The sequence below is a fragment of the Schistocerca piceifrons genome, chromosome 1 (genome assembly GCF_021461385.2).
Source record: "Schistocerca piceifrons isolate TAMUIC-IGC-003096 chromosome 1, iqSchPice1.1, whole genome shotgun sequence".
Taxonomy (NCBI): domain Eukaryota; kingdom Metazoa; phylum Arthropoda; class Insecta; order Orthoptera; family Acrididae; genus Schistocerca; species Schistocerca piceifrons.
In genome coordinates this window covers 841,376,605-841,402,044 of record NC_060138.1, presented here as the reverse complement: position 1 = coordinate 841,402,044, position 25,440 = coordinate 841,376,605, and the positions used below count along the sequence as shown (strand labels likewise).

At 41.3% G+C, this 25,440-nt stretch overlaps 1 protein-coding gene across 2 annotated transcripts in view; it reads right to left on the bottom strand.

The window, feature by feature from the left end:
* Positions 1-25,440, bottom strand: part of LOC124715119 (DDB1- and CUL4-associated factor 6-like) — a 185,413-nt gene that overhangs the window by 101,780 nt on the left and 58,193 nt on the right. The window contains exons 7-8 of one of the 2 annotated variants that reach the window (XM_047243075.1): positions 20,296-20,458; positions 9,457-9,856 (exon numbers count right to left, since the gene is read on the bottom strand). In XM_047243075.1, coding sequence (XP_047099031.1) covers positions 9,457-9,856; positions 20,296-20,458 — 563 coding nt within the window. The remainder of the gene's footprint in view (positions 1-9,456; positions 9,857-20,295; positions 20,459-25,440) is intronic. The other variant, XM_047243077.1, reaches the window with a different exon arrangement.

The window sequence follows — 25,440 nt, the reverse complement described above, 5'->3', positions numbered from 1 at the left end:
GGTGTATTCTCCTTAAAGAAGAATGAACTGAGAATAAATATGCTTGAGTATCCACACAGCACTGTCACATATGGCCAAGCAGTGGCTCTTTGTGTACAACATATGGTTTATTCACTGCACAGTGTATTCACTGCATTGTGTTGTGTAAAATGTTTCTCATCACTCAACAGAATATTGCCCAGCATATGTCATCAACTTCAGTTTGTGCCAGAAATTGAACAGTAAATTCAGAATGTTGCTGGGGATCTTGAGGTCTCAGTTGCTGCACTGTCTGGCTCTTGCACGGGTACCAGTGTAAAATCAATCACAAAACTTTCAATACTGTTGACCATGGCATGGACAATTCTTGTGACACTGCATGTGCACTAGCATTACCCAAGGCACGTGCTTCATGGCCAGTTACAGCAGCAGCAACCTCATCAACAACTTCCACCAGGATAGGACACCTTCTTCTTCCAGGAGCCACATCAAGCTCACCTGTGTTTTTTGACCTTTCAGTCAGTGATACTCTCAATGCAGCACTGTCACTTCTGCTGTTCACATAAAACAGTTTCATTAACAAAGCACGGTCTCTTCTCCATAGCCATACTTTTCTCACACATTGTGGTCAAATGACAGCATGCATGTCACACCATCATACAAACAGCATACAGCACCAGATTTCCATCTGGTGGCCACAACTGTAAATAATTTGTTTTCTAGCATAAATCAGTTCTGCACTAATGAATTAGTATATCTACCAAGCTTCATTGTGATAATTACAGCCCACACTGGTCCTTCATAAATAGCAGAAATGTAATTGCATGCACATGGTATTTGCAATATCTGCACTATCTAGTGTAGTTTTTCATAGCAACATAGTCTGTCAGGAAGCACAAAACACAGAACTAACAGAAACAACAGGATGAATACTGCGATCTCACTATATTGAAATGCCACATGTTGCATTTATACCCAGGCCGCTGAAACTTTGCACTTGACATATGCATCTCAAGCTGACAGTATAACAGGTTAACAAGTGAAGAACATGAAGCACGAGCACTAAGTGTGGGACGTGAACCAATCCCTGCAGCACTATCGCAGCTGGTCGTAACGTCAAAGTTCCCGCATTGCTGGCTTTATTTGGGCTGAACAAAAAACAATGCATGTTGATTCTATTAAGTGCTTGCATTGAACTGTGTTTTATTTGCTGTTATTTATAAAATTCTGATACTAAAAAAAAATTCGTGACAATTCTTTGGGTCAAGGTGTGTCACTAGACAGGGAGGCATTAAAGTTACTACAGAGAGCTCATGAGTCTTACAAGCAAGAGAAAGAATATACATGTATTCATGGACAGCCATCAGTTCCTACCAATAAAGATGTGCAACGAACATCAAAAGTTTGCAAAAGTTTAAAGATGTAGACATGAGCCGTAATGATCCCAAGCCGTCTGGATCACATTATATATTTTTAGCAACTCACGATTTATGGGAAGAAGAAAAAGCAGCCTCACCCTGTCACTGAGATTCTGTCAAGACTGGTGCAACTGGCATGCATACTTATGCTTACTACAGCAGGAAAGACTATCCTACAGTACCAAACTTACTAGTGTCATTAAAAGAAAGTGAACTTTTCAGGAGTGGGAAAATGCTGCTAAATTTGTGCTGGAAAGAAGGACTTCTGTTACAAAACTATTTCTTATATATAGTGTCATTGCTCAATAGTTTACATTTATGAAATGAAACAGAAAACAGTATTGTCTGTTATGTGTATGAACACTGCAGTTGCAACATCACTACTGCAGTATAGGCAACCTAGCTTAATGTAATGCGAACTGTCAAGTGCAATGTTTCACTGGTGCAGGTATGAAGCACACTATAAATTATGGTGAAATCCCTGCAAAAACACCAACATCAAATTGATAATGAAGTTGTATAATGGACAGTGAAATGCCACTCTCAAGCTCAGAGTATATGTTAAGGTGTGCTGACCTCATATCTGACCACAGCTAAATGTTAACAGAGTGTACATCTCGAAACTTCCACAACATTCAATCACACTACAGCCACGTGGGCACTGAATTGCTGTAGCAGAGCCGCACAGTCAAAAGGTTAAGAACAGTCATACAAATCTGAAAGATGTAGATGCACACAGGGAGGTGACTAGTACATACAAAGGGAAAATCAGTGGGGTATGAGCCATTAGGGATACTGCCAAGAAAATACTAACGGAGATACATGAAGATCCAGAGATAGAAAAAGGGATACGGAAAGGAAGATCTGAATGAGTCAGAATGGTATAAAAAGTACCAAGGCATGGAGGAAGGAGAGAGGGTAAAAATGGGCAAAGAAACAGTACTCACACACACTAAGACCACAGGTGCTCCTGAAGCAAAGAACACTTGCTATAAGAAAATCAGAGAAACTACCAAAGCAATATTTCACTGCCTTCCGAACTTGCATAACATCCTTGTCCATCCCTACGTGGCTAAGGCTTCCAACCCCAACCCAGCAGACCATAATCCCTGCAGAAGACCTAGGTTCAGGAACTGTCCCATACATAAATCTACCACCTCCAACTCTAGTGCTACGCATTTCCTGCAATGTCAAAGGTAAAGGCCAAATATGAAAGCAGTCAATCAGCTACCAACAGCACAGCAATCATTATACAGTGTTCTATTTGGGTATGACAATGAAATGATTATCCACCAGACTAACAAATGACCAATACCAAACTATGGCCAAGGGTCAATCAAGACAACCCAGTTGTGGAGGTCATTGCTCAGCTACTCAAAATGCATGCAATTTGGATCCCCACCCCTCAACAACCGTTCTATTGGAGTGTATGGAATCATCCTGCAACATACCCTTCATTTCCACAATCCTCCTCACCTCAGTCTCCATTCTCCTGTTAACATCTCGTTCTAAAATCCTGCTCCATCTGATGTGTCTGAACTACGATTATCTCAACTGTATCTTCCCAACCTTATCTCTGTTTCTCAATACGGAACCTCCTCCTCTCCCTTAGAGTAATTTCTGTGATTTTCTGGACAGTCTCTTACTATGGTCTCTATATGTTTGTGTTGGGGTCAGCAACTTCCCTTGTGTGCATGTACATGTTCCACACCATCACAATCCTTCAAAACTTCTTTTTATTACTGCCCCTCCTCTCTCTCTCTCTCTCTCTCTCTCTCTCTCTCTCTCTCTCTCTCTCTCTTGCCCATGCCCCATCAATGACTCCAATGTACAATACCACCAAGCAAAGTTCATTACTTGCATACTTTTGAGTACTGTCTGACCTGTTAGATGCCTTCTGATCAGTAAAAGGTCAGTAGAGTACAAATTACTCACCAGTTCTCCTACACAGTCTATGGGACTAGACCAGTATAAGGAGGGATTTCTGGCACAGGATGACCCCATAGCAGAGCAGAAGTAAATATATTGTCTGGTTAATACACAGATGTTCCATCAGGGAGTTCAATTACCATATCTTAGGTAAAAAAAAAGTCATCAAAAATTTGCTGAATTATTGTATCAGACACTGTCATGTACATAAATCACTCCATATACACCCACTGCTACCAACATAGACTGCTGACATCAAGCATAACAGTATCACCATAGTAAGTAGTTCAAGCCAAGCATGCACATAACCATTCACAGAATGGAACAAAATCTCGTAACTTGTCAAATAAAATACCTCTCTCTACCTCTCAATTACCATGCAATTTGCAAGTGACTTCACTGACAGATTCCCGTGACATGTAGGTGACCCAGTGGGTACCTGCTGGAGTAGTTCATTTATTATGGAGTGTGTAGTACATGGCCATCAAAATACTGTTGACACTTTGACCATTATTATAGTGGAGGTCAGTTGCTCTACAGAGCTGCAGCAGCATCAACTGGTTGTATTGGTCCCCGAATGTTGCACTTGACATGGCCATCAACTCTGCCTGCCCTTCGTATTTCTTCTGTCACTAATTTGTTTACATATATCATTTCTAACAATTTCAATTTCGGCTCTGGGGCTCTTGAGCAAACTGCAAGAGCTCTCTAACACCCTACAAGTGCAGTCATTTAAGAGACTGGGGCACTTTCTCTCCAAATTCCAAAATCTGTCCATTATTAAAGATTGGAAATATTTTCATTGTGTCATACTAAATTATTAACACTGTCACTAAGTATTATGTAGATGCACACTGTTCCATCAGAGAAATATCATGACCACACAGCTGAAATTACAGGTCATAAGAGTGATGGTAATTCAGTAATCGTTCTGTTTAAACTTCAGTAAGGACACGCAAAGTCCACAGACAACTTCTGCACTTGCACACACTCTCCATCATCACTGGATGTTTAATTAACAGGGAAGAGCTACTCAATAAATACCTAACTCTTACCACAAATTTTATTGCCAGATGCAGCAATACTGCCACAAAATATTTAGTTTCTTCAATACTGATTGACACTCCCCCTCTAACTCCTGCGAAGTAGCAGTTTGAAATGTGTGTCGATGTATTCCTAATTTACAGATACCAACCATTTCTTAGCTCGTCTGAAATCTGTGTCCATCCACAACACACTTTGCTTTTCAGCATTGATGCCACCTCTGTCTATACCAACATCCCCCACGTACATGGTCTGTCTGCTGATGAACATTTCCTTAGTCAACACCCACCCGATTCCAAACCCATGACATCCTTCTTGCTCACCTTAATCAACTTCACACTTACCAAAAATTACTTCACCTTTGAGGGACAGACATACAAACAGATCAGGGGTACGGCCATGGGAACCAGGATGGCTCCTTCCTTTGCCAACCTTTTCATGGGTCACTTGGAGAGGGCTTTCCTGGGATCCATTAGCCTTCATCCCCTGATTTAGTTTAGATACATTGATGACAGCTTTGCCATATGAACTCATGGTGAAGATGACTTGTTAAAATTCCTGGAATCTATAAATACCTTCTCCCAAATAAATTTCACACGGTCTTATTGCAAATCCCATGCCACTTTCCTTGATGTTGATCTCATTTTCAGGAAAGGCCAGCTACACTCCTCTGTCCACATTAAACCTACTAATAAACAATAGCAGTTACATTCTGATAGCTGCCATCTTTTCCATGTTAGATGTTCCCTTCCAAACAGCCTTTGCATTTGAGGCAAACATATCTGTTCGGATGCAGACTCTTTACAGCAACACACAACCAGTCTCACATCAGCCTTCACTGGACATAATTACCCCACCAGCCTTCTTCAGAAGCAGATTTTCTAGGCCATCACATCCAATTCTGGTACTGCTGATCCCTTCAAAACACAACTTCAGAGTATGCCACTTGTAACTCAGTATTATCCTGGTCTTGAACGTATTAATCAGCTACGTCAACAAGGCCATGATTTCCTAAAATAATGCCCTGAAATGAGATACATTCTGTCTGAGATGTTGCCCACCACAACAGAATAGCTTTTTGTCGTCCTCCCAATACCCGCAACATCCTTGTCAGACCCCATGCTCCTTCTGTACCCATCTCACTACCCTATGGCTCTGACCCCTGTGACCATCCCTGCTACAAGACTTGCCCCATGCACCCTCCTACCACCACTCATTCCAGCCCTGTAACTGACAAAACATATACTATCAAATGGAGAGCCACATTTGAAACAACACATCATGTACCACCTGTTACGTGAACAAAGTTCGGCCTTTTACATCGGACCCAGTTATTGGTCAGGATGAATGGGCACAGGAAGAGTGTGTATAGTGGCAACACATGCTCTACAATGTGACAGTCATGACCTCAGTGCCTGTTTCACCACACACACCATCTGGATTCTTCCCCTGAGACACCAGTTTCTTGGAACTTCACAGGTGGGCACTTGCACTACATGTCCTTGGTTCTTGCCATCCACCTGGCCTTAATTTACATTAATTCCTTCCGTCTCAGCATTTCTTCACAGTAACTATTCCTTTCTTCACTCCATTTTAATTTTCTAAATCTCGTTTTCTGATCTGTCTATTTTTCGCCTTCCTGCCCCCCACCTCTCTTACACACAATGCACTTAGCTCTTCACTCTTATTAACTCATGCACAATGTTTTATTAGTAATCTCTGTCTTACTTATTATCTTGTCTTCCATCTTTAAGCTCTCAAGTTTTCAAATCTCATCCAGTGCAGTTCCCAACACTCAGTCTCTCCACACCGTATCCGGTAAGTCTTCCCTGACCTGGGGTTCTGGGTGACGTTTCTGAACTGTACCCTGTTTGCTAAACCTTTCCAGTCCTTCTCCTTCACCCTTCCCTTTCAACTCTTCTGCCAGAAGAAGGAGCCACTGGCTCCGAAAGATTGTAAAAGTTAAACCTTTTTGTGTTTTTGTTCTCCTGTTGCCACTTGGTGAGTAGATTTTTTATCTATGCATTTATGACGTATTTGTGAAGATAGACTATAGTAACATCTACCACCACCAGATGGTGTTGCTGCTTCCCACAGGTGGCACACTGTAACAGCACTTCTTCTGGCTTGCAAGTACACTGGTGAACATCTATAACACAACACGGAAGCAGACAAGCACGGGCAACAGTGGACAGTGTGGTTTCTCTGGGGGGAATGAATGACTGCCTCACATATCTGCAAGAGGTTAGTAGTCATATGTAGGGAAACAGCACCAAGTCACAGATCTGTGTTTTGTTGGGTCTCAGATTTCAGGGATGGTAGTAGCTGCTGAAAACAGCAAGAGCACTGGGCATCCAGCAACTGCACACAAACCAAACAATGTCCAGCGTGTCAATAATTTCATAATAGGAGACATCCAAATCACATTTGATAAACAAGAGAAGGCAACAGGTCTATCATGGGGAATCCTCCACATTGTCATCCATGATGATTTGAAGATGAAGAAGGTAATCACACAATGGGTGCCCCATTCCCTCAAAACTGCACAGAGACAGAAGCGTGTGGAGATATGCCAACAGCTGGTGCAGTGCAGATTCAGCTGAATTCCTTGACTACCTGTTCACCATCAGCGAATTATGGTTCTTCCATCAGACTTCAGAAAAGAAATGCCGGTCTATGTCATGGTCACAGCTATTCATGCAGAAACAAATGGCGACTATGTTCTGGGATAAGGAAGGGATAATTCTGGCAGAGTGGCTTCCTCCCACTACAGCTCTCATCACTGATCGGTACTGCAGTCCACTGCAGTGACTCTGTCACCGCATTCAACACCACCACCACGGAAAAAAGAGCTGTGGCATTCTGGTCCAATACAACAATGTGCGGCCACTTGCCAGTTGTCATACCATTGCCACTGTGCAAGACCTATGGTTTAGTGCACTGTCACATCCTCCATATTAGCTGGATCTGTCTCCTAGTGACTATGCCCTATTCGACACAATGAAAGAGATCATGTGGTAAGAAGATCACTATAGACAATGAACTTCATGCAGTTGTCCTCCAGTGGTGACAGGATAAGGTATACGTTTGTTCCGTAAATGGTTCCTGTGAGCAAAAAATTTGTAGAGCCAATCATCTGTGACTGTCTCAAGTAATATTTTTGGAGAGTATAACAACAATGGTAATTCCTTTTCAGAATAGTACATAAAATAAGGAAAAGGCAACTAGTCACCTATAGCTGACTGATGGGTTGTGTGTAGAAAAAAGCAACAAAAAAACTGTTCACTCCAGCTTTTCAGCTCTTGCTCTTTCTTTAGCTAAAGTACACACATTCACAAGCACAACCACATTGATGCCCAAACACACACTCCTGCAGTGAGACAGAATGTGTGTACTTCTCCTGCCGGAGAAAGAGCAAGAGATCAAAAGCTAGTGTGAATGCTGTTTTCGGTGGTGTGTTTCTACGCACTAAACATCAGTTCACTATACATGATTGGTTTCCTTTCTCTTATTTTATGTAGTTTTTGAGTGATATATTGCCCTAAATATGTTGAATTCCATAATAAATGAAATTTCAAACAGCGACCTGGCAGAAATCGTACTGTATCCATCAAAGTTATTTAACAATTCCTTAACAATGATGACATTAGAAACACGCTATTAAACAATCATGGTTTTTTTCTTAGCTAAAGAGTTGCTTTTGCCATGTTGAATTACTGTGCAGAACTGTGGCAATTATGATATAATACTAATTTGTCATTGTAACAATATTATGAAAAGGAAAGTTGCTACTCACCATATAGCGGAGATGCTGAGTAGCAACTTTCCTTTTCATAATATTGTTACATTCCATCCTGGATTTTCCATTGTTTGATTTGCCATTATGTGTGAACTCTGGGCAAAGGTGAGTCATTTATATCTTAGGACAGCAGAAAGAGGAGATTGTTTTATATCATTTGTACATGATGTTTATCAAGTTTGTGAGGAACATAGTTGCCCAGTTTCTTGGCCCTTAAGAGATGCCAAAAACCTGTGCTTCATTTGTTCCTTAGTTTAGTGTAGATCAGAGAGGATTTTTTTAACTGATACACACAAACACAATCTGCTACCATGAATTACATCATAGAATTCCTTCTCTCTTTCAGCCCCCCACCACTCCCCCTCCGCTCCTACTCAACTGCAAAGTGGTAAATTTGAAATTTATAGATGTATAGCTCTCACACAGAGATTTCAGAAATGTTTGACATTTCTGTGGCCATTCATGTAGGTGGTGTTCCATCTTCTTGATTTAAAATAAATAAAGGTATATTACCAAATTGCTTCGGACATAGTCACAAGCTGATAAAAACAGTACTCTTAAAATGGAAAACAGTAATATTAAAATGGCTGATGCACGTAATTATTGGAGATAAAGTATAACAACTGCTATCTCACACATCAAAAATGGATTATATTAAAGTGTATTGTACGAGTTCTCTAAGAAAGATCTTTGCACATGGAAGGTAGGAATGAAGCACTGGCAGAGTGAAGCTCCAAGTGTAACTGAGAGGCATTCTCTTCTGATTCAATTGATAGTGTTATCTATGAAAAGCAAATATCTCATGTTTGAGACTTTTATACAACACAATGTTTTAATCCATCAGACACCACAAACTCTGCATCAAATTGAAAGTTTCACTCTAAATGGATGCTTAGTTTTAAAAATGAATCTAAAAAGCAAGAGGAGATGCCACCGAATTTGGGTAACATTTCTGAAGATTCCACTAAATATGACTCCTATATCTTTAAATTAATTTTCAGATCACTACTTGTCTGTTTTCTCTTAAGTTTTAGTCCTTTACATAAAAAAAATCCCAACAAGAAATGTAGTAATGATAATTATCAAGCAACAAAATGTGACAGCACTGTCAGTAATATGATAAATTTGAATCCACTCGGCACAGATTTATGGTCACCTTTTATGGCAGGAGTAGAACACCTTTCACCAATTAAATGCTTTTACAGTTCTTTAGTCTTTGACTAATACTTTCTCAGTGAAGCAAATACAATAAGAAAACAAAATATCTGTTACTAAAGTATTATGCACCTCTCTATGAAGCCATCTCTCATACATGTTAGCTGATCCTGTAAGTTGCTGATCTTATTCTGTAGAAGAGCTGCATCTGGAGCTTCTTCAGATGAAGTGCTGTCACTGGGCTGTGGCTCTTCAGTTTCTGCTGGTGTCGCAGCAGAGCTGCTGCCTTCTTGTCCTGACGGAGTGGGTGATGTGGCACCAGCAGCAGAGCTGGAATCAGGCTGTGCTGGATCAAGAGAGAGTGCCGAGAAGCGCCGTTCAGCAGGCTCTCCAGCTCCACCCTCCAACGAGTCTTCGCCACCACCACTCAGAGCAGCCCGCGTTGCAGGGTCATTGAGCATGCGTGACAGGACATCTGTCATCCGCTGCATTAAAGTTGCATGGAGTGTTGGGCGTGCCTGTGCTACTTCTGCTAAGTATGAAAAACACAAGCATTACATAAGTATATTATTCTTAAAGTGAGAACTAAAAATTGAATAACTGCTTCAGTTACAAAAGCTGTACTGGAGACATATATACTGCACAACTAATAGTTTAAAGAAGTAAAAATCCATACCCTTTATAAAAATTTTGAGCATGATAAATATCACTTATGGCTAGAGAAAGAGGAGGAGAAGATATAATTAGTTTGGGTGCATGGCATCCACGTCTTTAGCGGCTGTATGTAAATCAAGAGACAAGTCTGGTTAAAAATGATAAAATAATGCAAAGAAAACTGAGACTGGATTACTTTCTTTGAAACAACTGTAACAGATTCTACCTGCTTACAAAGATTGACAATCACCATCCTTTCCAGAATGAATTATTACTTTGCAGAAATGTGTGCACTGCTATGAAACTTTATGGCAGATTAAAATTACATACCGGACCAGAATTCGAACACTGTACCTTTGCCATGTCATTGTCCTACTGCTCTTCCATTACCTATTCTTCAGTGAAGACAGCTTTTCTTTTTCACACAATTTTCACCACAGTATGAGATTTTTGTTAAATGCATATTTCAAGAGTAGTGGATTCAATAAGTATTTTGTAGAACACTGATTTTGATTTGTACACCGAAAACAAAGAGATTTTTTAGTTTGAATTTACACTGACTTTGGTAAAACCATCAGCTTGATTAAATCTATCCAATTAAGTTTTCCTCTGCTGCTATTTCACTAGTAATACTCTAGAAACAGCATTAGTGGTGGTGGTGGCAGTAGCAGTAGCAGTAGTAGTAGTAGTAGTAGCAATAGCAGCAATGGATTTGTCTTGCTCTTCTGGCAACTGCTATCAACAATGTAAATGTTGGCCACAATGTAATTAAATTTCTTTCGTGCAGATACAGAAGTGGTAATGACTGGTTCTCCAGCTAAATGCCTGTACTGAACACTGTTTTGAACCAGTTTATCAACCAACATCCACACAAATGAATCAGTAACCTTGGAATGCTTATTTCCGTAAAAGTGATTTTGCAGCTGTTTGCATGCCAGAATATCATGCTAAAGTAAAAGTCTTCTGTTTAAAACAGTTATAAACAATTAATTAATTTAATTAATAAATTAACTGCAAGTGGCTCAACAGCCAGGTGTAGCATTATCAGCACACAGAAGAGGTGAAACAAGAACTACCAAATGTACGCAACAGCTTTTACAAAAACCAGCATTCTGTCCAAACTGATGTTTTTGCACAGACAATAGTTAGTTAACTAATTCAGGAGGCACTTAATAGGAGGACCTATAACCACAGGTGTTCCTCCCTCAGACATTCAGTTACTTATGGATCCCTACATGATTGTATTGACGCTGATGTCAATAATTTCAAGCATTTATCATTCTAATCGAAACACCTATAATACAAACTGTAATTATAACTACATTTTCATTTAAAACTTAGATTTAGTGGAGTGACTAAAAACTAATGTGTCTCAAGAGTACCAGCCCCTGTCAATCAGAGTAATGCAAAGAACAAAAGGAACAAAATGTAATCTACCAATCGAAACATCAAACATTGCTTGCAAAATGTATTTAAGCTATTTTATAAATAAAAATAACCTAAGTGGTGTCCTAATATGCACAAATATAATATCAACTGAGGAATGTGAAAAATTGCATATCGTTTCCATCAAGGATGGATTTCTACGTATCTGCCTTTATTAATAAATGTTAATGACCTCCAATGATACTTTAGTAAACCAGGCAAAGATGTGTTGGCCACTGATGTAAACATTCTAGTCGCATTCTAACTTTGCACAACAGAATTTAACAAATTAAATAAAAGATAGAAAGGTGTACAAACAGTTTCAATTAACACATTTCATTAATTTCAGATTGTGAATAATAATAGAAAAGGTTATGAAAATTAGGTTACCCATACACAAATACCTTAGATACTGATACAACTCAGTTTTAAAGAGATTAAAGTATGTATCACTGTCCCAACAATCAAGTAAACCACTGCATGTCACAGTAAAAGAATGTTTCATCAATTATGAAGTCATTAGAGACAGGTAAGTTCCTACAAAAATTAAAAATTAATAACTAGCCACAGCAATAAAAGCTATTTATTAAAAACAGTGGCTGGCAGCTGTTTTTTCTTTTTAACTTTTTATAAGAATTAACATGTACCTCTAAATACCCATGCTCTTATCATGTAAATTTTCAATAAAATAGTGCCAGTATGGTAAGGAAAGCTTTTGTGAAATGTAATTTAGGAGTAATGTAACTCCATAACCAGATCCAGAGGTTTACGCAGTCCCAACTGGCTGCTGTATGATCCTCTGCCATGTGACATCATTCAGAGGTAGTATGGAGGAGCATGGGGTCAGCACACCACTCACCCAACATCTGTCACCTTTCCAAATGTTGGAGTCGCCACATCTTATTTACCCCTTTTGCAGGCATATTTTTTGTAGCAACTCAGCAAAGATTTTTTTCTACCCTATTACAATTGTGATCAAATGACTATATCTGTTTCTTGATAATTTTATTATTGTGATTTAAGAGCAAACACTATGGTGGTACATATATAATCAAGGCACCTTTGTGAGGTATTAAAACTATGGTGGTAAATGGGTTTCACACTTCTCTTTTGTCAGCTGTGTTGCCATTACATGTAAAGAAATAATGAACAGTGATTTTTGTTTTCATTTTATGTTTTCTTTTACTTTATTTAACAAATATTGTTTACCGATAATAAAATTTACTTACCACAATGTACAAACAATCATCGAAACTTTACCATGCAATAAAGGTATGAGCTGATCTACATCACAATAATGTATATCTAAAAAGAAAGATGATGAAACTTACCAAACAAAAGCGCTGGCAGGTCGATAGACACACAAACAAACACAAACATACACACAAAATTCTAGCTTTCGCAACCAATGGTTGCCTCGTCAGGAAGGGAAGGAGAAGGAAAGACAAAAGGATATGGGTTTTAAGGGAGAGGGTAAGGAGTCATTCCAATCCCGGGAGCGGAAAGACTTACCTTAGGGGGAAAAAAGGACAGGTATACACTCGCACACACACACATATCCATCCACACATACACAGACACAAGCAGACATTTCCTGACATTTCCTGACATTTCCTGACGAGGCAACCATTGGTTGCGAAAGCTAGAATTTTGTGTGTATGTTTGTGTTTGTTTGTGTGTCTATCGACCTGCCAGCGCTTTTGTTTGGTAAGTTTCATCATCTTTCTTTTTAGATATATTTTTCCCACGTGGAATGTTTCCCTCTATTATATTCACAATAATGTATACTGCATAATGAAGCAATGCATTCCGATAACAGTAGTGATCCCACATCAAACAGAAATTGATTGTTGTAGCAGTTTTCAAACACCTGGTGCAGTGTACTACCACAAGATACCAGACATGGACAGAGGTGGTAACACATATTCCCAAAAGCTTTGGGATACCCATAAGTTGGTGGTAAATGTGCTTTCCAAGGACCACAAATGACAGATTAATTTTGTGGGTAAGTCTACTTCCCAAGCCACTTTCAGAAACTACTTTGGTCGTGACCATATTTCCCAAGAATCATTAAAACACCATTGTTTGGTGGGATATATACCTCCCATAGTCCTGAAGGCTATATTTCACAACAAGCAGAAACAACAGCTGGTGCAGGAGACTGCCACTAGATGCCGGGAGTGTACAGAAGTGTACAGAAGTGTACAGTGTACAGTGTACAGAAGTGTACAGAAGTGTACAGAAGTGGTAACACATATAAATTTAGTGGGAAGTATATCCCCCATGATCTGTGAAAGGGTTAAGTAGTTCCTCAATATGCATCATGAGGCTGAGAGGACCCCGTTCCACTCCACACACCAAGGAAACAAATCCCTGGTAGCACCAGGAATTGAACCTGGGTCCTTTGCACAGCAGTCACACATGCTGACTACTCAGCTAAGACTGGGGCGAAGGGTCAAATGGGTATGGTAGGAGAAGGCAGAATCCAGGTGGAAAGTGCGAGGGAAGGTTGGGGAAGACTGGCTGACAGCTTGGGGGAAGGCAGTAGGTGTATGGGATAAGAATGCAACACGAGGGCCCTGGAGCCAACGAAATTATGCAGTGTTTGACGACTATGACATGGCACGATGGGTTGGGAGGGGTAAAAAGGAGGAATGGGAGACTGTTGGGTAAAGATGAGGGTGTAGTAGTTAACAGATACCGAGGTCAGGAGAATTATGGGAATGAAGGTTCTGTTAGGAGGATAGAAGGAGCCAGGGAGTTCCTGCAGTGCAGACCACGATGAAAGGCAATGATAGGGAGGAGATGACAGAACAGAGGATGGGAAGATTGTTGGGTAAAGATGCTGGTGTGGGTGTGGGGTGCGTTATCCGAGTCTGAGGCCAGGAGAACTATGGGAATGAAGATAGTGTTGCAAGAAAAACTTCCATCTATGTAGTTCACAAAATTCGGTGCTGTGGAGAAGACTCTAGAAGGCATGGTTGTGAAACAAGTCACTGAACTCGAGCACGTTGTACTCAGCAATGTGTTCTGCAAGTGTCTGCTCAAATCTGCTCTTGGCCACTATGTAGTGGTGGCCACTCGTTCCAGTGGTCAGTTGGTTGGTGGTAATGTTGGCATAAAATGCTGTCCAGAAATTGTTGCACAGCTGGTATATCATATGGCTGCTTTCAAACACAGCCTTGTCTATGATGGAATAGGACAAGCCTGTGATAGTACTAGACAATGTGCTGGGTTATGAAACAGGGCAGATCTTGCACCTTGGTCTTCCATAGGGAAATGGTCCATGTGGCAAGGAGTTGGGAGTGAGTAGACCAGAGTCTTGGGTAGATTCGGTGTGTGTGTGTGTGTGTGTGTGGGGGGGGGGGGGGGGGGAGGGGGGGGGTGCCACTTTAGGAGGGGAACGAAGTATTGTGGGCAGGAAAATCATTTCCATACATGGATCCCCTGAGACCTGGTGAAGGACATGGCTCAGATACTATAGTCCATACTTGTTTTGGGAGATAAGGGAGGTGCTCCTCTGCAGCTGGTTGTACAGGGTGGTGGAAATATTAAACGTGTGTGATTGTGATGAAGAGTGGACCACAATGTGGGGTGGGAGGTTGAATACCACTTTAGGAGAGACGGAAAGGACTGTGAGTGGAATATCTTTCAGTCCCATACATGATGAAGGATCCTTGAAGCCTCGTGAAGGAAATGGTTCAGATTCTCCAGTTTGTCATTATATTGGGAAATGAGGGAAGTGCTCCTATGCCTGTCTGTGAAGGCCTTAGTAAGATCTTCAGCATACTGAATACAACAACTCTCTCCAAAGCAGATACGCTCTACACAATTGGCCAGGATACATGGGAGGGATTTTTTGGTGTGGATGGGACTAAAGTTGTCAAAATGCGGATATTGTTGATGGTTACTGGCCTTCATATGGACAGCGGTAGGGACAGAAACAATAGAGTCATGGAGATCAACTACAAGGAAAGAGGACATGGTGAAGATAATAGGAGAGAAAGTGTTGAGGCTGAAGATTGTTTGGGCCTGGGTCCAGATCATGACGAGGTCACAAGAGGTCTGGAGTGTTTGGTGACTAGGGACATTTCTTCTAGCTGCCACTTACCAGAATGGCATAGGAGGGTGCCATGTGGATGTCCCCATGGCTGTGCCACAGATTTATTTGTATAGCTTACCTCATACAAAAATTAGTTATGCATGATGATACAGTTGGTTAGATGTATAAAGGATGTGGTACTGGGTTTATAACAGGAAGGGTTTTGAGAGACATAGTGTTCCATAGCAGCAAGGCCTTGGGCATGGGGAATGTTGATGTATAGGATGATAGCATCAAGTGAGATAGGATGATGACATAAATAGAGATTTGAAGAGATCCAAGTGGTAACGGGTTTGGGAATGGGCAAGAATCAGTGAAGGAAGTGGTTCCCATGTTTAATATGAGAGGGTAAGCTGCAAGAGATTGGTTGATGGTGTTGGTTGGTTTGTGGGATTAAAGGGACCAGACTGCTACAGTCATCGGTCGGGGTGTTGGTCAATAATATCAAAGTTTCTTTCAGTGTGAACAAGGTAACCAATTACAATGGAGTGTCGAAGGTTGTTGGGTTTATGGATTTTGGAAGATACATAGAAGGTAGGAAGGTAGGTCTGTATGTGAGGGTGGGGGGATTAAGAGGAAGATGGATTCCAGGGAAAGCTGTTCAGATTTGAGTTGAAGTTGTTGGACTGGAGGTTATGCTGGACTCCTGGAATGGGGTCACTATGGTAGAGCCTGTAGTAGTAGGAATCAGATAGTTGGCTGATGCCTTCTGTCACAGAGACATTGGTTCACCATGACAGTGGTGTCTTCATACACAGGCAGGGTGATTAAATCAAGGTCTGACTTGAGACTGCAGATGGCTGTTCTTTCTTCTGTTGAGATATTTGTGTTCTTGGGAAGGGACATGGAGAAGGATGGTTACGTCAGGTTCTAGGGAATGAGTTCGTGGAAACTAAGCTGCTGGTAATTAGTTGGGACAGGGGGAGAGTCACAGTTGGATGGTGGTACGAACTGGGAGATGGAAGGTTCAAAGTTGGAATTATCTACATTCTGTATGCTTCCCAAAATCCATAAACCAAACAATCCTGGATGCCATGTTATAGCCAGATACTGTACTCCCCTTAAGAATCTCCACTCTTGTCGACCACCATCTCCAGCCAACTGCTCATAACCTAGTCTCTCATATCAAATATATGAATTACTTCTTTCGTACCACATGGATCCCTACTCATCAATACTGATGCCATGTCCCCAAACAAAAGCATTACCCATGGCCACCTCCTTAGACAACAACATTCTCTATGCTGATGGCCTTGCCACTATCACACACTACCTTTCCCAACACACTTGCACCTCTAAACCCACTACCTCAATCCTTACTCACCTAAGGAATTACATCATCACACATGAATGATTCTCCTTTGAGGAGAAGATATATAAACAAACCTGCAGCATGGCCATGGGCAGACATGCATGGCAGTCCCCTATGCCAATCTGTTTTTAGCCCATATAGAAGAAATATTCCTAGCCTCCCAACAACCCAAAGTCCTTGCCTGGTTCAGGCTCATTGATGATATCTTCACAATCTGAACCCAGGCCCAAGACATCCTCACTCCTCCGCAGTCTCAACAGCTTCCTCACATTATCTTCACTTGGTCCTCTCCAGCCCAATGTGTCACCTTCATGGACAACGAATACCTCTTTCATGGCTTACTCCACATTGCCATCCATATGAAGCCCACACAGAATCAACAGTACCTGCATTTTGACAGCTGTCATCCCAGCCACACCACAAAATTGCTCCTGTGTGCCCTGGCCATGTCATAGCTGGTTACTGTACTCCCACTGAAAGAATCTCCACTCTTGTTGATAACCATCTCCAAAAGCAGTGAAAAGAATTTCCTTCTACAGTATGTTAAAGTTCCCAAAAAGGCGTGCCCAGAAAGAACTGCCCTACAAACCTAGTTCACCTACAGATTTCCCAATGTTATCCCAGACTGGAGCAAATGAACCATGTCCTTCAAAAGCATTTTGATTATCTAAATTGGTGTTCTGCCAGCCACCCTATGCCCCTCTAACTCCTGATCACTTGCTACACAAGTCATATCCCTATGGAAGACCTAGGTGCAAACTTGCCCAATTCTGCACCCTGCACATCCTACTGCAGTCCTGTATCTGGCTTATCCTAACTCATTGGAGACAGGGCCACCTGTGACAGCAGCCATATCATATACCAGTTCTGCTGAAGTTTCCGCACAGCATTTTATGTTGGCATGACCTCCAACTACCTATCCACCAGAACAAATGTCCACCACCAAACTCTAGCGAAGAGTAGTGTTGAGCAGCCAGTGGCAAAACACATTGCTGAGTAGGACATGCTCGAGTTCAATGGCTGTTTCACAAACCTACGCCATCTGGATGCTTCTTCCCAGCACCAGATTTTCTGAACCATGTAGATGGGAGATATTCTTGCAACACAACCTCCAGTCTCGTATTTATTCTGGCCTTAGCCTTTGCTACACCACTGCATCCACACTTACACTCTTAGTCAACACTCTCCCCTTCCTCCTTTCTGTCACCACTATCCATTGCCCCATGTCATAGTCTTCACTGCATGAACTCACTGGTTCCATTGCTTGTGTATTGCATTCCTACCCCCAAACCTCCTCCCTTCCTCTCTTTGAGCGATCACTCTTTAGCTATTTTCTCCCCCCACATAACCCACCTAACACAACCACTCACCACAGTCAACCTGCCAAATTGCAGCTCCAGCATTGTGTTCAGCTGGTACAATGTAGTTATACTGGTGTGTGTGTGTGCGTGTGTGTGTGTGTGTGTGTGTGTGTGTGTGTGTGTGTGTGTGTGTGTCCATCCGTCCACCTGCCCACCTGCCCATGCATGCATGTTTGTGTCCGTGTCCATGGTTGTTCGCAGGTATGCATGCAAGTGTATGACTGTGTACTCCAGCTCGTTAAAGGATTTGTCCAAATGCTAGCTGACTGCACACTTTGACTATTCATTCAGTACCTGATTAAGATGATAAGCATATTGTTTTAAACTGGCACACCAACTTTTCACAAGTTAAAAACAGCAATCTTCAGATGAAGACACTGAAATGATCGTATGGCATTATTGGCTGGGAGACCACACCCCATCTGGGGTTGCTCAGCTGCCCAGTGCAAGTCTCTCTATTTGACACTACTTCGGCAACTTGTATATCTTTGTGATGAAGGTGAGATGAAATAATTAAGACAACACAAACACTCAGTTCCCAAGGGATCCTATGGTGTAGAGCCAGCAATGCTAACCAGTAGAACATGAGCTGAAGATGTTAAAGACTTTCTTACATTAAAATGTCTATTCAGGATTAAAAACAGACATTCAGAATAAAATGAAATATGAAAATAGGTACTATCCTTGAGAGTTCCCTGCCCAGTACTTGAATGCTGAAACAGTTGGCCTCAGTAAAGAATCTTTGTGATCTATTATGCTGTAGTCAACAAGTCATCTATAATTTTATATTTTATATCTCCAACAATAATATGTACAATTTGAAAGAGTAGATCACCTTGGCTTCTATCTTTATAAATCAGAAGATGTCCTTTGAGGCTGAAACTGGTTATCTTCACTTAAATTAATGAGCCACTATGTAGAAAATAATCAGTTTATGCATCTGAGTAACCGACTGATCGCCATTATGGTCATGGAAAATATCTAACAATGTAAATGATACACATATGGTGATTTCAAGATGGAGTACTGCAACATTCTTTGCTTTTATATACAACTGCTGATCTATCTCTCTCTCTCTCTCTCTCTCTCTCTCTCTCTCTCTCTCTCTCTGGTTATCTTGGGTGTAATGCATCTACTTATCTCTTGGTACCTTGATAATAACCATTTTATCATCACAAATAGGATAATATAAAGAAGAAATAGTCTTAATACACAGTCATGAATGATTACATAACAAGAGAAGCAAACATTTTGCCAAATGTTCACATTCGGTCTATTATCTCTTTTTCAATAACTATGTTTTCTACAGTCAGATTTTCTTTTTAATGCAGTTTTAGCATACATTAATTCCAATCATTATTCTAATGTAGTTTGCTTTTGTGCACTAGACAACAGATCTCCAGCCTAAATTAAATTACAGCCAATCGTCATGGCCTCCTCTTGTTTTCAATCTTTTGTTTTCTCTGCCATTCCTGAATCCAGTCAGTTACACACTAGCCCAGCCTTCTTAAGTCACAGAGTTTCTTGATACAACACACTAGCTATAAACTAATGATTTTTATATACCACTGACAGTTCAACAGCAATCTTGTATTCAAGACAGTTTCATGATATGTTAGTCATTGTAACACTTTTACAGATCTTTACTACTGCTGTCAACAGGTTACTGCCTTATCGTACAATTGTCACAAACCTTCTTTGGGCCTGTATGCAGTTCTCATAAACAAATCACAGTGACCACCGACTGACTTCAGTCTTCCTCTGTTTACACATTATACTGGCACTCCTTACTACTAGTATTTTATCCATTTTTTGCCCTGCTGGATAGGATGCAACAAAGTCATTCTTCTGACATACTCAGGAGAAAGTTAAACATGACTTGCAATTTTGTACAAGTTCTGACTACATACAACACAATTGCAGTACATGTTTAAACAGCTATCTACAATAATCTGTACTATCCACATTTAGTCTACGAAGATATTACATAGCTGTCTCAAAGGTCCTTTATTTACCTATTCAACATGTAAGCAAACTTTTTCAATGATTTCTGTCTATGTTATACATTTCTGATACATGCAAGCATTATACCTGCATGCAGTATCACTGATGTTTACCTCCACGGCGACCACCTTCTCTTTCCGGTCGAGCATCTGGTCCAGTATCAGACCAGTCGCCTCTTAGACGAAGTCGCCGTACTGGTGGTGGAGAGCGCTGAATAGGTTTTTTCCCCTTCTCTGAACATGGTGGGGTGGATTTTAGTGTGGACCCTCCCTGCTCCTGTGCCAATCAACAGAAAGCCTTAGAGTAACATACATTAAATTGTCACTAGAAAGCAAAGTATGTTAACTGATAATATCTATTAAAACTGAAGAAAAAATTTCCCCTAGGCAATAGCTTGCAGGAACATAAACCAAATTTCAGCTTCCTGCAATGGACTGTTCCTCTGCTATAGTAAAAAAAGAGTAAGTTTGGGAGGAAGGAAGATGTGTGACAGTGGCATAAAATCCACTTGAGGGTTTTTGTACTGACCACAGACAGTCCACTTACTTCCAAGGGATACATTCAAGATGCCAAATACTGAATTTGTGATATCTGTTTCACAATTCTAATCAAGTGAAATCATATCATAAACAAATTTAACATCATTGTTATTGTAGTGTTGTTGAAGTCAATCAAAGTAATCTTCCACTATACTAAAAAGTTTTTAAATGTTGGCATGGTCACCTGAAAGCATGTAGAGAAAGAAGATTGAGTCACTCCACAGATGACTGTTTAAGTGATGACTAATAACATGTTTGATGACACAATACCCATATTACAATTTTTAAGAAGTGAAAGTATATTTAAAGTAAGTGGAAGTGACAATGTAACTAGACAAGCTTTTACATAATAAGGGATTATTTTGTCTGTCGCAAGGGCTTTTTCTTAAAAATTCTTGAGATTTCCAAAATTTTGAAATTAAAGTATACACAAACTATTTTTACTTTACTTTTCTTTTTCTATTATTCTGGTGTAATTTGCATTCTTTGGTGAGAAGCTGATTCTTGTGTATTTCATAGCACAAGGGCTGTGTTGATAAATCAGTTTTTCACTTGAAATTTTTTGAGGAGTTATAACACATACTAGCTGACCTTGACAGTTTCAATTTTGGAAGAAACAGACCAAAAACTGTTTGATGTTGAGACAGCATTCGAGGGGGAGGACTCATAGTGAGTGGATGTGCTACGTTCACTGCTGCGATTCTTCTTCTTCTGCTGCTGCTGCTGCTGCTGCTGCTGCTGCTGAATGCACTATGCTTTGATGTGGAGCTGCAAAATTGTCTCTTTGCACTATGTTCCATGGCGCAGCAAGACTGTTGTGTGTAACATGAGCAGGCTTTTGCGCGGCGTCGTAAACTGTCATGTAGAGGAAGTTGGATTGGTCCCTTTGTGGTGCAGCTGCTGCCGGTCAACTGGTAGCACAGTGTCTGTGAGACCAAGCTGTCTTGTTCTGCAATTGACTGAAATTCTGCCATCGTGTTTCAGACAGAAACTGACGCAGGGCATCTTCCCTGCTCCTCCGTGGCTTGTGGTTACCTGCGCATAGTCTGTGCTAGGGCTGGTACTGCTCAAGGAGATCTACAGTTTCAACGAATGAACAATCATCACCCCTTGGGAGTGACAGTCTGGCTTCAGAATATGCTAAATGCACGTTGGATACACCCAAAGCCCCAACCTACTGTGGCACCCAGTCTCTGGGCTCCTGCAGCCAACCCAATACAGGCATCACCAAAGCGAAATCACATACACAGGAAAAGAACATTAAGTCGGTACCTAAGGGTCTAGGCCCAAGTTGGCTCGCTGAGGAAGAGGTTCCGCAGGACATAATATGGAAATAGGAGTTGGAACCACAGTCACCAAAGTCCCTACCTCAAAGAACTTTGCCCTCACTGCAAATGCAAAGGCAGAAGTAACTGCGGATTTACAAAACAACACCCAGCCCTCGTCATTAGGTACGCAACAAGTAAATCAGAAACATGACAAAATACCATCTGTCATCGCACCATCCACAAAGGGGTGATAAAAAACATCAAGGAAATTGCCCCATACTTAAAAGGCAGCCTCAACACATCGTCTGCAGCACTCCCATAAAATTTCAACCATCCAGCCCTCCAAACTATAAATACCTGTGTGACTACTTCACAGTGAACAAAGTACCGTATCACACATATTCCAGAACCAAAAAAGAGATGTACAAAGTAGCCTTTAAAGGTCTATCAAGGGATACAGACCCTGAAGAAATAAAAGTAGAACTCGTCTTCCACAAATTCAAAGCTATACAAAATTATACAGGTAAACAGCAAACAAAACCCACAGACCCTGAGAAGGCCACATAAAGTGCATGTCCTTCAAGGTCAACCTCCACCCTAATCAAACAAACAGATTTAAATAAAACTGAATACTTCATGCACTATAAGCTGAGCATGAGAAGTATAGTGGCCTGAAAGCCCTGCTCAATGCCGTCAGTGCCAGCAGCTCTTCCACACTGCTGAACAATGTCACAACCCGCAAAATGTGTCAATTGTACAGGGCCACACTTATTCAGCACATGTAAAAAGACCCCTAAAACAATGGCAAAATGCGCCCTGTGTAATGACAGATACCCAACTAATTACAGTATATGTCCCACTAGACATAAATTGATGGCGAGGAATCCCCCACGCACTGCTACCACAGTTGCGAGAGAAGCCGCTAGCTCTGCCGCTGCCAGCAGCAGGAAACAGAATGTGCCTGTGCCAGCGTCATTCCCTGTGCTTCCCTCTCCATATGCCCCGATTGCAGCCACTGCCATGGTTTCACCACCACCACCACCACTTCAGCCTACTGTCCCGGAACAAAACCAGCTGACAGACACCCCGCAACAGCATTCGTCCACTGATGCTCAGCCACAGATGCTTTTCAATATACTGGGTGAACTTTGCAAGTTACTCCTGCTGTTCATGGGTTTTGGCCTAAAAAACATTACAACTATGTTTAAGGGTACCATGGCAAAATTCAGAGCTGTGCCTGATGACCCAAGCAAAATCATGGTTCTTGCAGAAGGGGCAATGACATTGCCAGACACAATTAATGGATCCCCATAGATCCAAAAATTTTAAACAGGAACACGAATGGCACAAAATCCAGGAAAGTAATACTTGACTTTCTGGAATGGCACGCCATTGATATTGTGTGTCTTACAGAAACCCACCACAAATCAGAAGACCGCTTCGTCATTCGAAATTACTCTGTCCACACAGACGACTGCGTGGACTGCCCCGAGCAGCAGTTCTAATAAAAGGCAGAAAGTTTTTCTGTATACTGGAACCACCACAGACATAAAGTATAGTGGCTGTCGGTGTTGAAATTAAACTATGGCAACACCTATGGCACATTATTTCAGCATACCACCTCTCCCCGCTCTTCCACCATCCAAGAATAGGGCCTTCAGGTGATGCTGAGTACTGGCGTGCATGTGGTTATAGGAGGGGACCTAAATTTCAGGCATAGGACCTGGGGCTGTTGCACAAAGAACACAATTGGTAAGAGGCTGTTTAGCCTCGTTGAGAGGTGTGCTGCTCTATGCATCATTGCACCTGATGAGCCTACACAAATTCCCACAAATGCACACAAAAATGCAGGTATTCTGGGCATTTCTGTAGCAATAAACTTGGATCTCAATGAGATAGCCACAGTACACAGCGAACTGAACTCCAACCACAGTCCAGTCATTCTGGAATCAGCCAGTGCCAAAGACGATACCAGGAAGATGGCAAAAACACAGATAATAACAAACTGGGCCAAATACAACTACCTGGTGGGGGAACATGTGGAGGAAATTCCCCAATGGAAAAGCAAGAGCAGTAATCAGATGAGTGACTCAGATTATAAATACGAGCCCAACAACGGAATTTGCACCTGTTACCGAGCTGACAATTAGTGCCCTAGTCAAGCACCAGTGGAACCACAAAACCCCAGGTCCTGACCAAATCCATATCCCACTCCTGAAGCACCTTCCACCTCCTGCAATAACATACGTAGCAAGTGAATATAATGCCAACCTAAAATTGACATAGTTCCTCCACAGTGTGGAAAACTGCAGTCATCACTCTCTCCAAACCTAATAAAAACCTGTTCCTTCCCGAAAGCTATAGATCCATCTCCTTACTCCCAGGCCTTGGCAAAATCCTTGAATTAATAATCCTAGTCCCACTCCACAAATTCCTAACCGAAAACGGTACCCTGATGCCTGAGCAGTTTGGTTTCCACACTGAGCACTCCACCATCTAGCAATTTCTACACTTAGTTGAGTACATCTGTCTCCTCAGGGTGAAGAGAGAATCAATAGGAGCAGTATTCCTGGACACTGAAAAAGCATTTGACCATGTCTGGCATGATGGCCTTATTTACAAACTTCATTTAATCAGGATCATCGATTTGTTTCTTACGAGGCACCAGTTTTTCATAAGAAACAGAACATGATTTAGCCAGACCCATCCAATTGCGGTAGGAGTACCGCAAGGTTCGGTCTTAGGCCCTGTTCTATACACTATTTACACAAACTACATACCCAAGCACACCGGTGGCGAATAGCCTTATACACCAACAATACAGCCATATACAAGAGCAGCAGTAACCTTTCATTCATTCAGCATAAGTTGCAAGAACACCTAGACAAGATCATGTAATGGTGTAATAAATGAGAGGTGAAAATTAATACCACTAAATGCCAGGCCATTTACTTCACTACAAAATTTAAGCTTCCTAACTGGCTACACACGGTCAATGGATGAGACCTGCCCTGGCACGACTCAATCACATACCTGGGCCTCGAAACAGACAGATGCCTCACATAGCGGAAACACATTAAAAAACCAGAATAAAGGTTGCACTCTTTTGTGTAGTTTTTATCCTCTCTTAAAGGGTGACAGATTGACCATGAAATTCCAACTCCCCCTTTGGCACCAGCTCATACTTCCAGTCATCCTGTATGGCTTGGAAGTGTGGTGTATGCTGCCAGACACCATCCTCCTAAACCTCCAACATCTTGAGAATAAAGCCTTCCGTATTATCTCAACTATTTCTCAAACACACACATAAGAGACCTTTTAAACCAGCCCACTATCTGCACAATCATTAAAGACAAATCAATAAAATTTTATGAAAAAACAAAATGTCTGAAGATGTCTGAAGATGGCCTTGTAAGCCGAAAACCGGTTAGCAATAAAAGTAATATTGTAG